A 16,534-nucleotide genomic window follows, 5' to 3' on the forward strand; every position below is an offset into this window, starting at 1 on the left:
ATTCCTGTCACAATGGGCACCCTTACTTTTTTTTTTTTTTAAGATTTACTTATACATTCCAGAACTGGGGTACAGGCCAGAGGTGTAGGGGATGAGGATTCACCAGAGAAAAGAGTGGGGAGCAGAACAGACAGATTGACTGAAACACACTGCTGAGGGGAGCAGCGGCCGAGACATAAGTCTGCTGCGCCACGTGGGTAGCTAGCTCCCTGGATCGAACTCATGCTGCAGTGGCTGCCAATAGCTTCATAGGTTGTGTCTCAACCCCCCGTGCCACCAGGGAGGCCCTGTCTTCTTACTCTTGACCCTCAAATGAGATTGCTAGGTTTACATACCCCTTAAAATGTCTAGGTCAAATCAGACCGACTCCTGGTTGAAATCTTGCATTTCTCAATAATGGACAGGGCCGAGGATTCACAAGCCTGTAACCTTAATTATGACACGTTTGCCAAACGCACTTTTCACAGAAGGCAAATTTTGGGGGGCAAAGTTTAGAAGGTTTTAGCATTCCCGGACTATTTACAGGAAAATATTAAAAGGCTGTGTCTTGATTTTATTTTTTTAATAAAAAGCAGGCATAAAATACATTACATTACTATCGAGATGCAACAAAATCAAGGGGGTACGATTTTTGTTCAAAGGGGACAGTTGATCCAATGTTTATGATTATCTAAGTCATGCAAGTTCATAACTTATCACAATTCCAAACAGAACTCATGATGGGGAAGGAAATCAAGGCGAGGCCCCCCAACATAACATTCAGCACCGGCAAACAGTGCTCATCTTCAAAGTGCTTTAGAGATCAACTATGGTGTCTTCACAACACAGGCAGACTGCAGCCTTGTTCCAGGGAGCAGAGAGTCAGCAGCAGTGTCAGCACCGCCCAGAGCTCAGCAGTGACTGGCTCTCCCGGGGTGTAAACGTGTCATTTAAAGCACGTTTCCACATGGTAACACAGTGTCCGAGGTACTGTTTCCCACCAGAATCCTGTAAGCAGGTTATCAACAGCAGCACGACCTCTTCAGCTGTGGTTTGGCAACCTAGAGTTTCTCTTCCTGAGGATAAACCAATGCACGGGTGATCCTTCAGAGCCAGATCTGTCTAACTCTAGCAGAGGCCAGTTTTAAAGACTGACCTTTAGATTTATTGGTATACTTTAGTTAGCTACAGCATTTTAAACTTTCAGATAGATTTTTTTATTTTAACTCTTACTTCTAGGTAACACTTGAAAAAATAATACTTTTAAATAAAACTCATGAATTTTCAACAGTAATTCCGGCACCAGTATCCCACTTCTGTCTCACTATCCCCACAAAATTAAAGTAAAACATCCAACTAAGAAAACTCACTCTTAGTTTTCAATAGGAGGTATTTATGGCGCTAGGAGAAGTCAGGTGTGAGGAAGTAAGTGACTTTCAGTCTAAGTAGTTATCTTGGAAGCTTTGGAGCCTCAAGAAAGAGAAAGCTGGCACAAAACAGGCTGTTAAACCAAGTCAATATTGTATTTAATGAGTGTTGGGGAGAACATCTGGTGCACGCACTCACGTACATGAAACCAGCAATAGGGTAAAAAGCAAATTCTTGCCCACGGTCAAAATTTTTTATTAAGCACATTTCCACTAGTGGGACAAATAACCTTATTGTAAATCCCTATGTCAAACCATATAATGTGAAGAATCTCCATGGGAGAGATTTTTTTCACCCCTTAGAATATCTTTCCCCCCCAAAAAACTTCATGTTAATTTTCTTTGTATAGTTGCATCACACCATGATTCTCCATATTCTCTTATATACAGCTTTCAAAATTTAAACTTTTGCCCTTTTTACTCAAATATTTCAATTACTCATTTGTAAACTTCAAATTATTTCATCTTAATAAAGTTTATTAAAAATATATATATATATATATACTCTCCAATTCAGAATGACCCTCCCATAGTGTAACAAAATCTTTATATAAAATATTCAGTCTTCTTTTAACAATTCTAATGAATGGAAATATTTATTCTATATAAATTTATATATTTTTCATCTTCTTTAAAAAAAAAAAAAGCTGCGCCCCCAAACCAGAACTGTGAAACACACCCACGAGGGAAGTGGCTTGGGCACCTGGCTTAGCACAGCCCGCAAGAAGGGCGCAGACAACCACACGAGAGGACAGGATTCTTTTCCAGTACATCAGCTGAGCAAAGGCCTCTCCTCAATTTCCACAATAGATTCTCTAATTGGGGATCTACCCTTTAAACATCTCTACTCTATGAGTCCATAGAATCAATGAAAAACATCTACTTCCTTCATTGAAATATCAGACATTTCAGTATCACATCAAACTGTGTGTGTATATAGACTGATAAAAGACTACATAATTTTAACTTGATGCTGATCACTGATGCACACTCTGGCAGTATAAAACAAACTTTCTCAGGATGATGAGAAATAAGCAACAACAGTTCTGCTTCTAAATTTAACAGCATTTTAAAAATACAATTGGTAGGGACCATAATGTAGCATGTACAGGTGCTGACTGATAACGCTGCACACTCCATTAATTCAGCACAAATTAAAAACATCATGTTAAGTGCCTTTGAGTCAATTCTTCCCAATCACCAGTTTTCTTAGCCCAATAATGAAATATTGCCAGACCACAGTTGTGTTTATGGGATTCCATTTAAATATTTAAAATGTATCTACGGTATTTCTTTTCTTTAGAGTTGAGATAATTTTTAAATCTTGAATGTGAAAAATGTTTTAAAAAGTCACAATGTCTTTATGAGAAATGAAAACACATCTAGGGTAGCCAGCAAATTCGAAGCAAAGAAAATGTTCCAAAGTCACACACTAATACTGAGGTCTGTAAAAAGGGCTGGAGGAATAATATAGATATACATAAAAGATATATTAGTTCCAATACTATCCATTATTGTTTCTATCACCAACACTTAAAAAAAAAATCAAAATAGGCTGACATTGATAAGTCTTATGTGTAAAAATAGTGCACTATTTTTCTTCCGCAAAGCAAATTTGTATTCTAAGCGCTGGTAAATACCTGTGTGTGTTTTTTCCCCTTAAATACAGAAAAGGGTTGAGAATTAGATAGGAAAAAAAAATTAAATTAAGGCATTCAAAATGGTTAAAGTTGCCTATCACGAAGCATTAGGAAACTGATTTAATTCTTGTTTCAGTAACTGCTTAAACATGAACATGCAGGGTCCATCATGGATGGACGTACAAACCCCAAGGTGATGGCTTTATACAAGTGCATAGCTGCAACTGCAGTAAGTAATGGTATCTGATTAATGTGTATAAAAAAATAAAGTGGGACATTTAAAAAACCCTCTTGTACTATAGATATATGTATGTGCACATGTGTATCTATATACACATATATACACACACACACAGTTTAATGGTCACTTCTTAAAGAGGCAGTTTGTATCACTGTAGTGGAATCCATTCCCAGATTCTTCTGGTAAATGTGCTGGTGAAATCTCTCTGTTGAAGTTGAAAAGCTGATTTTAACTCTTCTTAGTCCATTTGAGCAATGTAGTGTGAGTGACTGTGTCAAGAGAGCTTTATGGAGTAAGTTTGGAAAAGTTGCAGGTGGCATCCTTACTCTTACTAACATCACTGCTGGTTCAACTTGTTGCTTCCAAGGAGTCCAGAAAATCTCTCCAAGATTTATAATTTATATTATGGGGGAAAAGGGAACACATATATATATATATACACATACACATACATATATATGTATGTATGTGTGTGTGTGTGTGTGTGTATAAGTCTCTCATGAAAATATAGCTTTTCAATAAATCTTGGGCCATCACACTTCAATCTTCTTTTTTACTGGAAGAATATGGTCACCGTGAATAATGACTGCATTCATAGAAGGCAGTTAGCTGGAAAGAAAAAACAAATAAAATTGATAGAGTAAAGTAATTTAAGAGAGTGTTACATTCTTTGAAATGGCATTCCATTTATATCATTAAAGTATGTTGTCTTCCAACTACTGTATTTCTAACACCTATATCATGCGTAAATATATTTATGATATTACTTTTTTTTAGGTACATGCAATTATATCCTTTCTCACATTTTCCTATATTGGCTAGAAACATGACATGCGAGTTTTAACATGGCTCACTAGCTAGTAGGGCTAGACAACTTGTCACTGAGTAACTCATGTGCGTATGAGTCTGACTCAAGGTTCAACTGCTTACCGGCCTCATGCAGCTGGAAAACTTGAAGTTTAACCTTAGTCACATTGTTTTTTAACATGTGCAAACATGTTTTGCACAAAAACATGTTGCACTAAATATACATAAAGTGTCTTGTAAATCCTGGTTATAAACAGATCCCAGTATTACGAAAGTTAAGTATATGTTTTACAACATGCTTGCTTAGGTTAATTAAGATAGACCATTACTGCTTTTCAATGTATTCCATGTAAAAGGTTTAAACCACGAAGCTCAACTCTCACTCAAATCTCCCCTGATCTGTATTAACCAAACTATTACACATTCTCCAAAAGCACAAGAACTTTCACAGCACATCACTGGCATTCTTCAGCAAGAGTAACAGTAAATTTTCAAAAAGCAAACATTCCATAGCATCACAAAGAAAAGTCAAATCAGAAACAGCTGTTTCACAGCACTTAATTAGACTTACAAAGTTTTTATGATTTCAATTCTTGCAAGTTAGAAAGGAGAGAGGAGAAAAGGAAAGAGAATGGAGGGGAGAAGGGATCTCATGCTATGTTCACGAATTAATACAGTTGTATTGAAAACATCGTAAAATTTACTTTTTCTCTGAATATGGCGTCTTTGAAATAAACAAAAAGTGCCAGAATTAGCTTCTTTTGCCATTTGTATGTTTCATTCCCAAGATAAAAATTATAATTCCAACTGTATTAAAAATATGTAATCAATAATGAATCTGAACATGGCATTTTACTTTTCTATTTAACATGAAAATTTCAAGTTAGAAACTTTTCTGAAAACAACTTTTCAAATACATACTATTAAGAATTTTAAACTTCAAAACTAGTCAAAAATAATGAAAACCCAATTGCAAACATCATGCACTACTTGAAATACTAAAATAACTCATTTTTCATTTTTCAATTTACCCCATTTATTTCTTCAGAAATCAAAAACATCGCCATCATCATCATCACCATCAATATCATCAAATGACCAATCCCAGTCTTTAAATCCCAAATCAAGCAATCTGCAATAGGAGGTTTGCAAATTTATACTCTATCGCCTTTGAGAAATGGCAATTTAATATGCTATGATCCAGGTATCACACTTTCAATGTGTTGTAAGCATTTAAACTATCCTTTCATCATTATATAAAGAAGGAAGCATGCAGGAAAACCTGTTTATAGATAAATGCATAAAACCATGCTGGCCACGTATGCCTTTCAGAATACCAGAGAATGAAGACAGATAATGTCTGCGAATAAGATACAATCTTATCCCCCACCCTCCAAAATCTCTCCAGTCCCTTGGTCCAGATGAAGATATAATCATTCTGAGGGCCAGTTTGATTTGAGAACTATGAAAATTCAACATTGTTCAACATTTCCTTCACAAAAGTATCCAGACTGTCAGTTTACATTTTTCCAACAATAACGCCAAATCATTAGTAGAAAAGGGGAGTAATATCAAGAATACAGCAGGATGCTACTTGTTCCTCCATTCCAGCAGGATGCTACTAGTTCAATGAGTCACTGACAGTTACGCTCTCCATGAAAAATTAAGGACAGGAAAGCCACAGGTAAGTTAGTAGCATTAGCAGTAGACTAAATAAACTGGACTTTGAACAGGTATATGTGTAATCTTTTTTCCAATCCAATCCAATCATCTATCATAGCAATCATCTATTTTAAAAAATAGCAGTAACCTTCTCATTGTTCATTACTGACATTCATGAATAAACTGTGCCAAGGAACTCATCTGATCCCCAAAGCCCTATCTATGATCATAAAGTCAGTGGTTATAAAACTTCAGTGTATGATATACCCAATGCTATTTATAATGCGTATTTCCACACCCTGACACAAGAGGTTCTGAGATAATTGGAATGGAGTTGGGGGAGAAGTGGTTGGCTTTGAGAATCACTGACAATGGTAAACAAACCAATAAAAATTACACTATTTCAAAATTTACTGAATGTAGAAAAAGACTTGAGAAAACATACAAACTTAGATACCATTATTTACTTAATGTATGTCACAAGCTAGTGTACATTCACTTTTCCAGGCTTTCACATAAAGGAACTTTTAGCTATGGTTTCAGCTCTACTGCTTGGGAGACGGAAATCAGTATGCCCTCTAGGGTGTCCATCTAGGCTCTAATATTTGCATGATTTATGAAAAAAATCTGCATTATATAGCCTACCAAAACCCTTGAAGTGTGTGCCAGTGTCACAATCTTCAAATTTAAAAGTCTAATCACTAAGCTATTAGAGCAATATATGACCTTATTTCTCTTAAAACCTCTCCCTTAGCTCCTTCCAATCAGTCACCTAATTCTTATCACTTCAAGAATTCTAAGAAATCATCTTTACCTACTTTCACTGTCAGCACTTTAGTTCAGGATCTCATTAAATCGAAACATACCAAGCTCTTGTTAAAGGACATCTATTTGTAGAAGCAAAGCCAAACTCCTTGGCATAGTGTACATGGTCCTTTTCAATCTGGCTCAAAGCTTTTTCTCCAGTGTCACCTCTACCTTGTGCCCTGTCATAACCCTTTCCTTACCCTACCCCAACATAGCATTATAAACAACTAAATAGTTCTGATAACAGTACCTCTACAAACACTGCCCTCAATTGTCTTTTCCTTTACTTTTTTGCCTGGAGAACTACTGACCTTCCATTTTTGGAAACTTCTTGATGCCTTCAGGCAGAAACACTTCAGAAACTGAGTTCCAGGAGTGTATATATGGAAGTGCCCATTTTACACTTCACTAATACCAAGAGTTTTTTAATCCTTATCAGTTTGCAGGTGAAAATGGTTATTACTGCTTTAATTTCTTTGCTTAATAATCAGGTTGATCACTCTCCATATTTACAATATGTGTGGTGATACCTACATGTTCCTCACAAATGTTTATCCTGGGAAGAGGAAAACTTCTGTTTCTTAATGATTTATAAGAACTCTACATACAAATATATTGGCCCATCTTTCTCATATATATTGCTAATATATGGAGTTTTTAAAATCAGAAGGCTTTAATGTTTCAGTTGTCTGCATATTCACCTATTTTCTTTTACTTCGTTTGTGGATTTATATTTTAACATTTTAAGTGCACATAACTTATTTTTTCTTAAATAATGTGTTATATTTCTAACACCTACAAATGAAAAAGAACAAAGATAAGATGACAACATAATAGTTCTCCACACCCTTAAGTTTGACTGCATTGGCAACGCTTTATTTCTTAAAACTAGGTAAATAAGCATTTAGGGCTTTATACTTTCTGTAGGACTTAAATATTGCATTTAAAAAAAAAAAAAATCTTGAAAAGGAAAATAGTCAAAGTGCAGTGCTCCCAGCAGAGATCAGTATTTTATGTCTTTCAGTGGAACAAGTTAGGGTCTCTCCACACTGTCTTCTTCAAAATCACAATATTATTCATAATTTTCTACTTTTCCACCATAGTATTTTAATTGTAATTAAATTTACTAAGAAAACATTTCTCTAGAGTAGCATTTCTACATATTATATGACATAAATTGTTGATTATGCACATTCCTACTCATCTTGCTGTAAGGCAGCAGAGCGTCAGAGTGGAGATGCAGGCCGGAATCAGACTATCTGTGTCTGAACTCACGGCCCTGCTGGTCACTAGCCATGTTACCTTGGCATAGAATGTTTCTGTGCCTTCATCTCCTCATCTGCTAAATGGAGACACTAAGCAAATATATAAGAAGTTAAATAAGAAAACAGAATATATATGTAAAAACCCTGAAAGTTGAAAAACACTTTCTACTGTAAGGTATTATAACAGCATGGCATTTCTCTATATAGTGAGTGCTATCTTATTATTAATAGAAATCTACTTTTGAGATTTACACACAGAACGTACCTCAATGTTTCTGAAACTCTTTTGAGTTTTTTTCAGCTTAATGCCTATCATATAGATCACTAATTTTACAATATTTAGTTTTATCATACCTCACACAAAAATTCAGCAGAAACACCAATTCTACTTTTGTCATTCTAAATTATTTCCTTGACATACACTTTCAAGAAAAGTTTCATCTGAGATGTTTGTGGTTACAATGACAATGTTTCTGATAATACAGCCAATGCACATCATTATTCATATCCTTGAAGGGCCTAAGTTAAGGAACAACAAAAAAAAAATACCTGAAATCACATACCTAATCTAAGTATAAACCTTTTCCTTTAGCTCACCAAATCTCATGTTCATTTCAATGAACAGCAATATTGATCAATTCTATAATATCTGGTAAGCCAAGAAAAGGTTATTCTAAGCCAAGATATTTAAAATTACTATGAAAATTGTATCAAAATTTTCTGAATTTTATGAAAATGGCTCCATTGAAATATCTTTTTACTCATTACATAATGATCATCTCTCAACTGAATCCATATTCCCAGCTCTACCTCAATTACAAGGAACACTCACTTTACCCTTTTGTTAATATCTGCATATTAAAAGGCATTCTATAATCCTCCTTAAATTAGAAACATGTTATTATTCTTAAACTTACAGATATGAATTAAGACTTAAGAAAATGTCTCTCCTATCTCCTAAGCTGTCTGATGCACTATTAAACACCATGTGTGTGCTGGCACCTAAAGGTCTATGTGCATCCCATCTACCTAAATTACCGAATTAGTCAAAAGTGCTTATAAAATCTCAAAACAGTATGACTATATGCATTAATGTGATAAAAATGGGCTCTTTATACATTTCTGGTTAAAGTAAGTTAGTATATGTGATTCAGAAAATAAATTTCCATTACAGCCACCTGAAACAATAAGTACACTAAAATATTTTCAAACATTTGCTATTGCACAGTTCATTAAACTACCAAGCAAAAGAAAACTGTCATTAAGAAAATCTGTAGTATGAAGATACACACACACATACATACAGTTTTTTAAATCTCACTTTTTACCAGGTGTTTCTCAATTACCTTGGTTTGTTAGGGGCAAGTTGTCGACTTGGCCGTCTCATAGACTGGTTTTGCTGTATCTTCATTGAAGTTCTAGGAGATGACCGTGCAAAAGGGTCTGGAGCAGGAGGCTTCTTAGGTATCTTTTTCACCAACCGACTAACCCATTTCTGCTGCTCTTCTGTAGAATTTGCTAATAATAATAGATTCTTTGCCGTTGAAATATCATAATACACTATAAAGAAATATTTGGAAAATATTAATGTGTTTAAAATTATCTGAACATAAACACTGATGGAGCAAGTAATTTACTATTTACCTTTGCAAGGTGCTATAATCTCCTCCTTTTTATCCATGTGATCTTTGTGACATTTGATGTGGCAGCGGCGGCACTCTAAAGCAGGAGGAGGTTTAAACATATGCCACAATGGCTTCATACAAGCCTCACAGTTGGTTGGGAAATGATAGAGAGTAGGAATAAATTCATGTCCTTTGTGGCATATATAATTTGATTTTTCTCCCACTGGCTCCACTGGAAATTCTTGTTCCTTCTTACTTTCTCCTTCATTGGCATACAGAATCTTTGAATACCAAGAACAATGAATAATTTCCAAACACATGATTTTTTAAAGTAGTAACAATTCTTAAACAAAATGAAATTAACCTAAATTACTGAATGAGAAATGTATTTGATATTTAAACTTAAGTAGGTTCCACCTAGTTAGGTGTTTATGTGAAATAAACCTCTAGATAGACTTTGGTTCACATATCCCCATCTCACCTGAAGAGATATGGCAATGAAAAGAACCAATACTTTATGATTCTCGAAAGCAGACAACGGGGTGACAACTGTGACAACTGTAAACACACTCTAATTGAGGAGATCTGTATTTGGAGAGTTGAGGAAGAGAGGAAAAGCAGCACACCAGATGGGCACTGCAAGTACAGAACACAAGGGGCCCAGTATCCCACAGGACACCAAGCACAGTGGATTTCATGCATAAGGAACTCAGTAACTGATTGTTGTCTGACTCATTTTTAAATGAAAGTAGCAATGGGAAGAATTTGTTACCACTTTGTATTGGAAGGACTACTGGGTGCAAAAGTTAATTTCACCAGCAACCTTTTTAACTCTCTTGAGAGCTAAGCGTTAACAAAAGAAAACCCAAGAAAGTTCATGCTTTAAAAGTATAACCAATCTTGAATAAAAGGCCAAAAAAGTGTTATAAACATAACACAGACTTTAACAAGCAGTAATCTAGAGAAAGGAATGAAGATATATTCAATGAATATATGTATGAAAATCACAAAAGAATGAACCATCTTTAAATGAGACAGAAATTAAAGTGTAATCTGAAGAAAGCCCCAAGATAACAAAATTTGATGTGCCAATACTGAGAAACTTATGGTGAAAAAACAAAACCAAACCAACCAGCCACAAAATAAAACTATGATTACCTGGAATATCCTGGGAATTTCTCTAACATCTGCTCTATATACATCTGTCTGTGTAACTGGTCGGACATGAAATAACTTGCTGTGAAATATTTTCAATAAAGGAATAAATTATTAACAAAGGAATAAAAAATTAACAAAGGAAAAAAATTACATTAGTTATTCAATGTTTATGTGGAAAGTTAAAATTGACTACTTTGACCTATTGTCAGAAGAGTATCTTACTTATTAAATCAATTATCCCTTGAGATTTTGAGAAATTTATGTAAGTCAGAAATTTCCTAATTAGTTTTAGAAAACAACATATTAAAGACCCATGAAATATAGATGTTTTAGCTGACTTTCAATCCTAGACTTACAACTTGAATATAAGAAAATATAAGTAGGCGCTAACCTACACAAGTATACACATATACAATTCATAAATTGTATTAACATAAAAGGTCACACTATAGTCTTATAAAACTGAAGTTTCTAAATATTCTAATAAAAACACTTACTCTATATCTAAAACCATGTAAGGATTAGATTGTTCTTTATCTTGTTCGCTGTCATAAAAAAGAATCTTCTTACTGCTTACAATCACATACTGTTAAAAAGAGGGAGAGAACAAAGATTGAAGTTAATATCTTATTTTCTCTGAAAATAAATTCTGTATTAGCAATAAAAGTCATATAAAACACCCAAGGTAAACAGCTAAAATGTTCTTAATGTATCTTTAGAAAAGTCTTCCTTAAAATAGGAAGTTTTGTTTGTATGTCTTTTAAAAAAGCAAACTGGAGAGGAAGTGAAGTCTAGTGTTTTTGGACTGATTTAGTTTCAAGGCACAACAGCCTATGTAGGAAATCTTATTGCTATGGCTTGAGGGTTTGTGTTTCCCCAAAATTCATGTTACCTCCTAACACCTAGAGGAGGTGACTGGGTCATGAGAGTAGCATCCTCATTGAAAGGGAGTGGTGCCCTTAGAATACAGGTCCCAGACAGAGCCTCAGCAAGCAAGGACAAATGAGCAGTGAGAAGTCTGCAGAAGAGGGCCTGCAGCAGAACCCAATCATGCTGACATTGAACTTTCAGTCTCAGAAGTGTGAGCAACACATTATTTGCTGTTCACAAGCTACCCATTCTGTGTTATTTTATTAGACGGTCAGAATAGACTAAGATATCTATCCAAAATGAATATAGTAACATCAATAATCAGCATAACAGAGGAAAAGAAATAAATGATCTTTCTTTCTGTCAAATCCAGAGTTGTTTTCCCAATGAAAGAGGTAAAGAACCAAGGTCAACAGGCTACTATTTTCCTAACACCAAACATACTTTATTAACATGTTAATAACGAAAAGGGTTTTCTATAAATACATAAAGTCACATCGTCTTGTGTGTCTAAAAGTTGTATCTATTTCCACCATAAAAGTGAAATGCCTGTAGGCAAACCAAAAGTAAAAGCATTACCAATTACCTTTTTAACCCATCCAAATTTCTTAGTGTTGTTTCGCACAGGCAATGAAAGCCATCCTTCTAGTCTTGATTCTATAAATAAACAAGAGATATGAGGATAAATAACAATTCTCCTAAGAAAATGTGAAACTTAATAAAATTTTAATACAAAAGACACAAATCAAGTATGTCCTTCAGAATATATCATTATACATTATCTAGAATAGAATGCAGGATCAGTATAAGCAAATTATGCAACACAAAACAAAATCTAGGTTATATCATATTGGACATATATTTAATAGTTTCATAAAGTCAAATACTTTGCTGATTAAATTCATGCACTTGCAAAGGTCAGCAGAAAAGCTGCCAAAAAGGTAGTAAGTCTCTATTCTTACTGATACACCTGCATTAGAATCCTTTATTTTTCCCTTGGGAGAAGAAGAAAGCCTTAACTATTTACTGCACATCTCAAAGAGAATACATTTTAAATGAATGTGTTCAGAGAAAATTGGCTTTTAAAATGACTACATGTAAACGAAATAAAATTACCTGTTATAGATCAAATTTGGCCAATGAGTAGCAATAAAACAAAAAGATTTTAACTCCAAAATATCACTACCTATAGCATACTATTTCAGCAAAGGACTCTGATTAAATATTTAGAATTTGTTCTAATGGCATTTGATCAGTATCTTTTAAAAATAATCACTTATTTAACATCTACTATGTGTCTGACCTGTTAGAGATGCTTTACATAAATATCTCACAACTCGACAAAATAGTCACACAGGGGCATGTCTTTGACTCGTTGCCCACATTCTCGTTCATATCAACAACCTTCCATGACAGGTTGTTGACAACAAAAACTCTATGAGACATATGTTCTGCCTGGCATTATGAACAGAAATGCTGCCATTAACAACAGCCCACAGACAATAGTCGTACATGCTCTTACAGCAATTTAAGAGACAAAATCATGACCTCTAACATTACAGATGAAATTGAGTAATTTTACTGCCAAGATCTAAAACAAGGGGCCTCCCTGGTGGCGCAGGGGTTAAAGTCTCAGTGTTATCAATCTATCTATCACCAGCCACAGCAGCCCGAGTTCAATCCAGGGCCAGGGAGCTGACCCACATGGCACAGGGAACCTCTTCCGTCTTCCCCGCTGCTCCCCTCAGCAGTGTATTTCAGTAGATGCGCCTGTTCTGCTCCCCACTCTGTCTCTGGTGAATCCTCTCACCCTCCACACCTCTCTCCTACACCCCAGTTCTTGTATGCATAAATAAAAAAAAAAATCTTTAAAAATAAATCTAAAACAATTTCAATATAATTACTTTATGATTTATATTATATTACTTTATGATTTATATTACCTGAGAAATGTGAAAACAAAAGAAAATAACTAGGGCCTCCCTGGTGGCGCAAGGGATTAAGACACAATCTATGAAGCTATCCACAGCCACTGCACCATGAGTTCAATCCCCAACCAGGGAGCTACCCACATGGCACTGCAGACTGCTCCTGACTCGCCTGCTGCTCCCCTCAGCAGTGCATTTCAGTCAATCTTCCTGTTCTGCTCCCCACTCTGTCTCTGATGAATCCTCTTATCCCTCACACCTCTGGCCTGTACTCCAATTCTTATATGCATAAATAAATAAATCTTAAAAGAAAAATGTAACTACAGCTATTTTACTTTTAATTCAACTAATAAGAACATTTTACCCTATATTCAACTGCTCATATGCTAATTTCCTGCAACTTTTAAGTGTTTTTGATATTTATTAATAAGCACAATAATTTCACATGTTTTCTAACTGGTTTCTTTTAGGGCAAGAAGCAGGTCAAGTTGAATTGTCCTCTCTTTTAATGCTTAGCACAACATTCACCAGATAAGCAAGTACTCACTGAAAACCTAAACACAACATCTAGAACAGTCTCAGTGCTTTTACCACACTAGTAATCTTAGTGTGAAACTTCAGGAAGAATGTCTTCTTGGTTGAAAATGGATGAAACAGGCAATGAAATCACATGTGCTCTTAAACAACAGAAAGTACCGCTCCATTTCTTGTAAGTTGACAAAATCTATCAATTTTACTAGCAATGCCATGGATAAATACCCTAAAAAATAGTTCATGCAGTAGTTTCTTCTTAACCAAGACAAAAGCAACTTATTAGAGTTAGTGAGTATTAGTTTACATTACAAAACTTTTTCAAAAGGACTTAAATTAAAGGTAGTGGGAAAAACCCCAAAGTTGAAAGATTTTCAGGATATCACCTGTACCATTAGGTTCCGATGAAATGGGTAAGTAGGGCAAGAATTCTTCTTCTGAGTCAGAATCAGAGTCAAGCATATGAGAACTGGAAGGCTTAGTGGCAATATTGAGAGAAGTAGAGGAACGTTGGTAGGTGAATGACATAGATTCCATAGTGTGTGACTGAGTGATATGAACTAAACACCCAACACAGAAGGAAGTAAGAATGTAGAAAGTTAAGAGAAAATAAAAGAGAGCTACCTGTAATACATAAAAAATTCATTTAAATAAATTTTTAATGAAAAATTTTGTCAAAAATCTATAAATTTAACTTGTAGTTTGAACCCCCTCCAAGGAGCAGATTCTCAAGATGACAAACAATTTTTCCTCAATAGCAAAGTTGATCACAAGGCTTAAAACTGTCAACTGACTTATATTTTAAAAAGACTTTTAATAAAAATAAACAGAAGGGCAAAGACGAAATCTTACCTGGAAAGCCATCGTCTGCCTCGGCATCCCCCGGCCCACTGCCTATACTGGAACTGTCCATACCAATGTGCAAGGCCTGGAGCTGTGACCGCAGCTGCTCAATGTCACTGTCTTTACTGTCCAGTGTCATTTGCAGTTCAATTCGAATCTGGCTCTCTTCAGCTATTTGCTACAAGAAATTAAATTACAGTAAATTAATGTGATGTCATATATCTCACAATTTTGATTCTTAGTGCAATAATAATTACTAATAGAAATGTTCTATAACCAATAAAATGCAAATAAAAATAATTCTACTTCATAAAAAGAAATTTTCAATCTAGAATCCAAAAAATATTCTTACAGCCTGCATTTCATTCAGTTCCTTCTGATACTTGATCATCTGCTGGGTGAATTTTTCACGTTCAGATTTAAGCTCCATATGTAGCTTTCTATTCTCCTTCTCTTTTCTCCGCACATCTGTGTCACTACCACGCTTGACAGGCTCTTTGCGGTTCATGATCTCAGCCAACTTATTCACAGCCTTAAAAACATAAAAATAAGTATGTTGACAGTTTCTCAGTAACTTGCCAATGGCAAGATATACAAACACTAATCTTCTTCCATATATACAGGACCACAAAGAAACAATTTCTGTATTAAATAATATGCCTCCTTCATTACTAATTATCATTCTTTGACCTATATTCTATTAGTTTTTTACCCTCAAGTTTTCTCACAACTCTAATTTAAAATGTCCACAGGTTAAATCTACCACTCAGTGTTTTTAGTTTCGAGAGACATTTTTAGGCAGATCTTTTTTTATCCTGGAAAATAAGACTTTTGCATTTGGAATCACATTAATATAATACAACATTCCAACAAGAGAGAAGAGCAAGGCCTTCTGCTGGGAGTACAGCCACAAGCGATGGCAGAATGACGGGCCAGTGTCACAAGTGCCTCTTCACACTGACCGATTTTTAGGCTGTCAGCACAGGATCATTTGCTACAGTTTCTTAAAAGCAGAGAAACTTCAGATTACAATTAAAAAAAAAAAAAAAGGTAGGGATGTGTTTCTATATGGGAAAATTAAGAAAAACATTGAAATGGCCAATGTCAAGCAAATCTAGCTTCTCTCAATTAAGAATCAGGCATGTTCTATTCACAAATATTGACATTCAATACCTACTTCCATTCATCTCTCATGCTAGCAATAAAATGTAAAAAAGATATACTAAAAAAATTCAAATTCATATTTAGAGTTCATTATACATACTTGAGTTTTGAGTGTTCTCTCTGTTAACAGTTGCTTCTCAAATTGTGCTTTAATAGCTGTTGCACTTATCTCTTCATCTTTCAACCTTGATAGTTCTAAAATACCGAAAATGTAAAAATTATATTGATAACTACAACTGACCGATATTAAGTATATTAAAAATAAGCTGTATTCGTTAATACATACGTTCTTGGGCATCTTTTAATTTGTTATTTAATTCTTCTTTTTCATTTGCAAGATTGGCAACATCACTAGTTAGTGTTCTATTGGTTTCTTCAAGCTAACAAATAAAAGAGGAAAAACAAATCACATCCCCAACTTATAAAACTTAAGTTATAAGGCAATTAACTAAAACAAAAATATTCTAGAATGTTGATAAAACTGCTGTTTTCTAAGTATACACATTTCTAAACGTTTGCCTTTGAGCTAACCGCCAAACTTGATTCTTGATGAAAATTTTGCTAACCTTAAGACTTCATATGCACTC

At 34.8% G+C, this 16,534-nt stretch overlaps 1 protein-coding gene across 1 annotated transcript in view; it reads right to left on the minus strand.

Moving 5' to 3' along the window:
* Positions 1–5,138: 5,138 nt before the first annotated feature.
* The window catches only part of ROCK2 (Rho associated coiled-coil containing protein kinase 2), a gene marked incomplete at both ends in the record, with an annotated part of 107,980 nt that continues 96,584 nt past the window's right edge, over positions 5,139–16,534 (minus strand). Inside the window, 10 exons of the mRNA XM_084234661.1 lie at positions 5,139–5,226; positions 9,175–9,388; positions 9,473–9,734; positions 10,612–10,690; positions 11,109–11,197; positions 12,068–12,138; positions 14,793–14,961; positions 15,136–15,315; positions 16,048–16,142; positions 16,234–16,327. Coding sequence (XP_084090787.1) covers positions 5,139–5,226; positions 9,175–9,388; positions 9,473–9,734; positions 10,612–10,690; positions 11,109–11,197; positions 12,068–12,138; positions 14,793–14,961; positions 15,136–15,315; positions 16,048–16,142; positions 16,234–16,327 — 1,341 coding nt within the window. The remainder of the gene's footprint in view (positions 5,227–9,174; positions 9,389–9,472; positions 9,735–10,611; positions 10,691–11,108; positions 11,198–12,067; positions 12,139–14,792; positions 14,962–15,135; positions 15,316–16,047; positions 16,143–16,233; positions 16,328–16,534) is intronic.

The sequence above is a fragment of the Talpa europaea genome, assembly GCF_964194135.1.
Source record: "Talpa europaea genome assembly, chromosome: 6".
Taxonomy (NCBI): domain Eukaryota; kingdom Metazoa; phylum Chordata; class Mammalia; order Eulipotyphla; family Talpidae; genus Talpa; species Talpa europaea.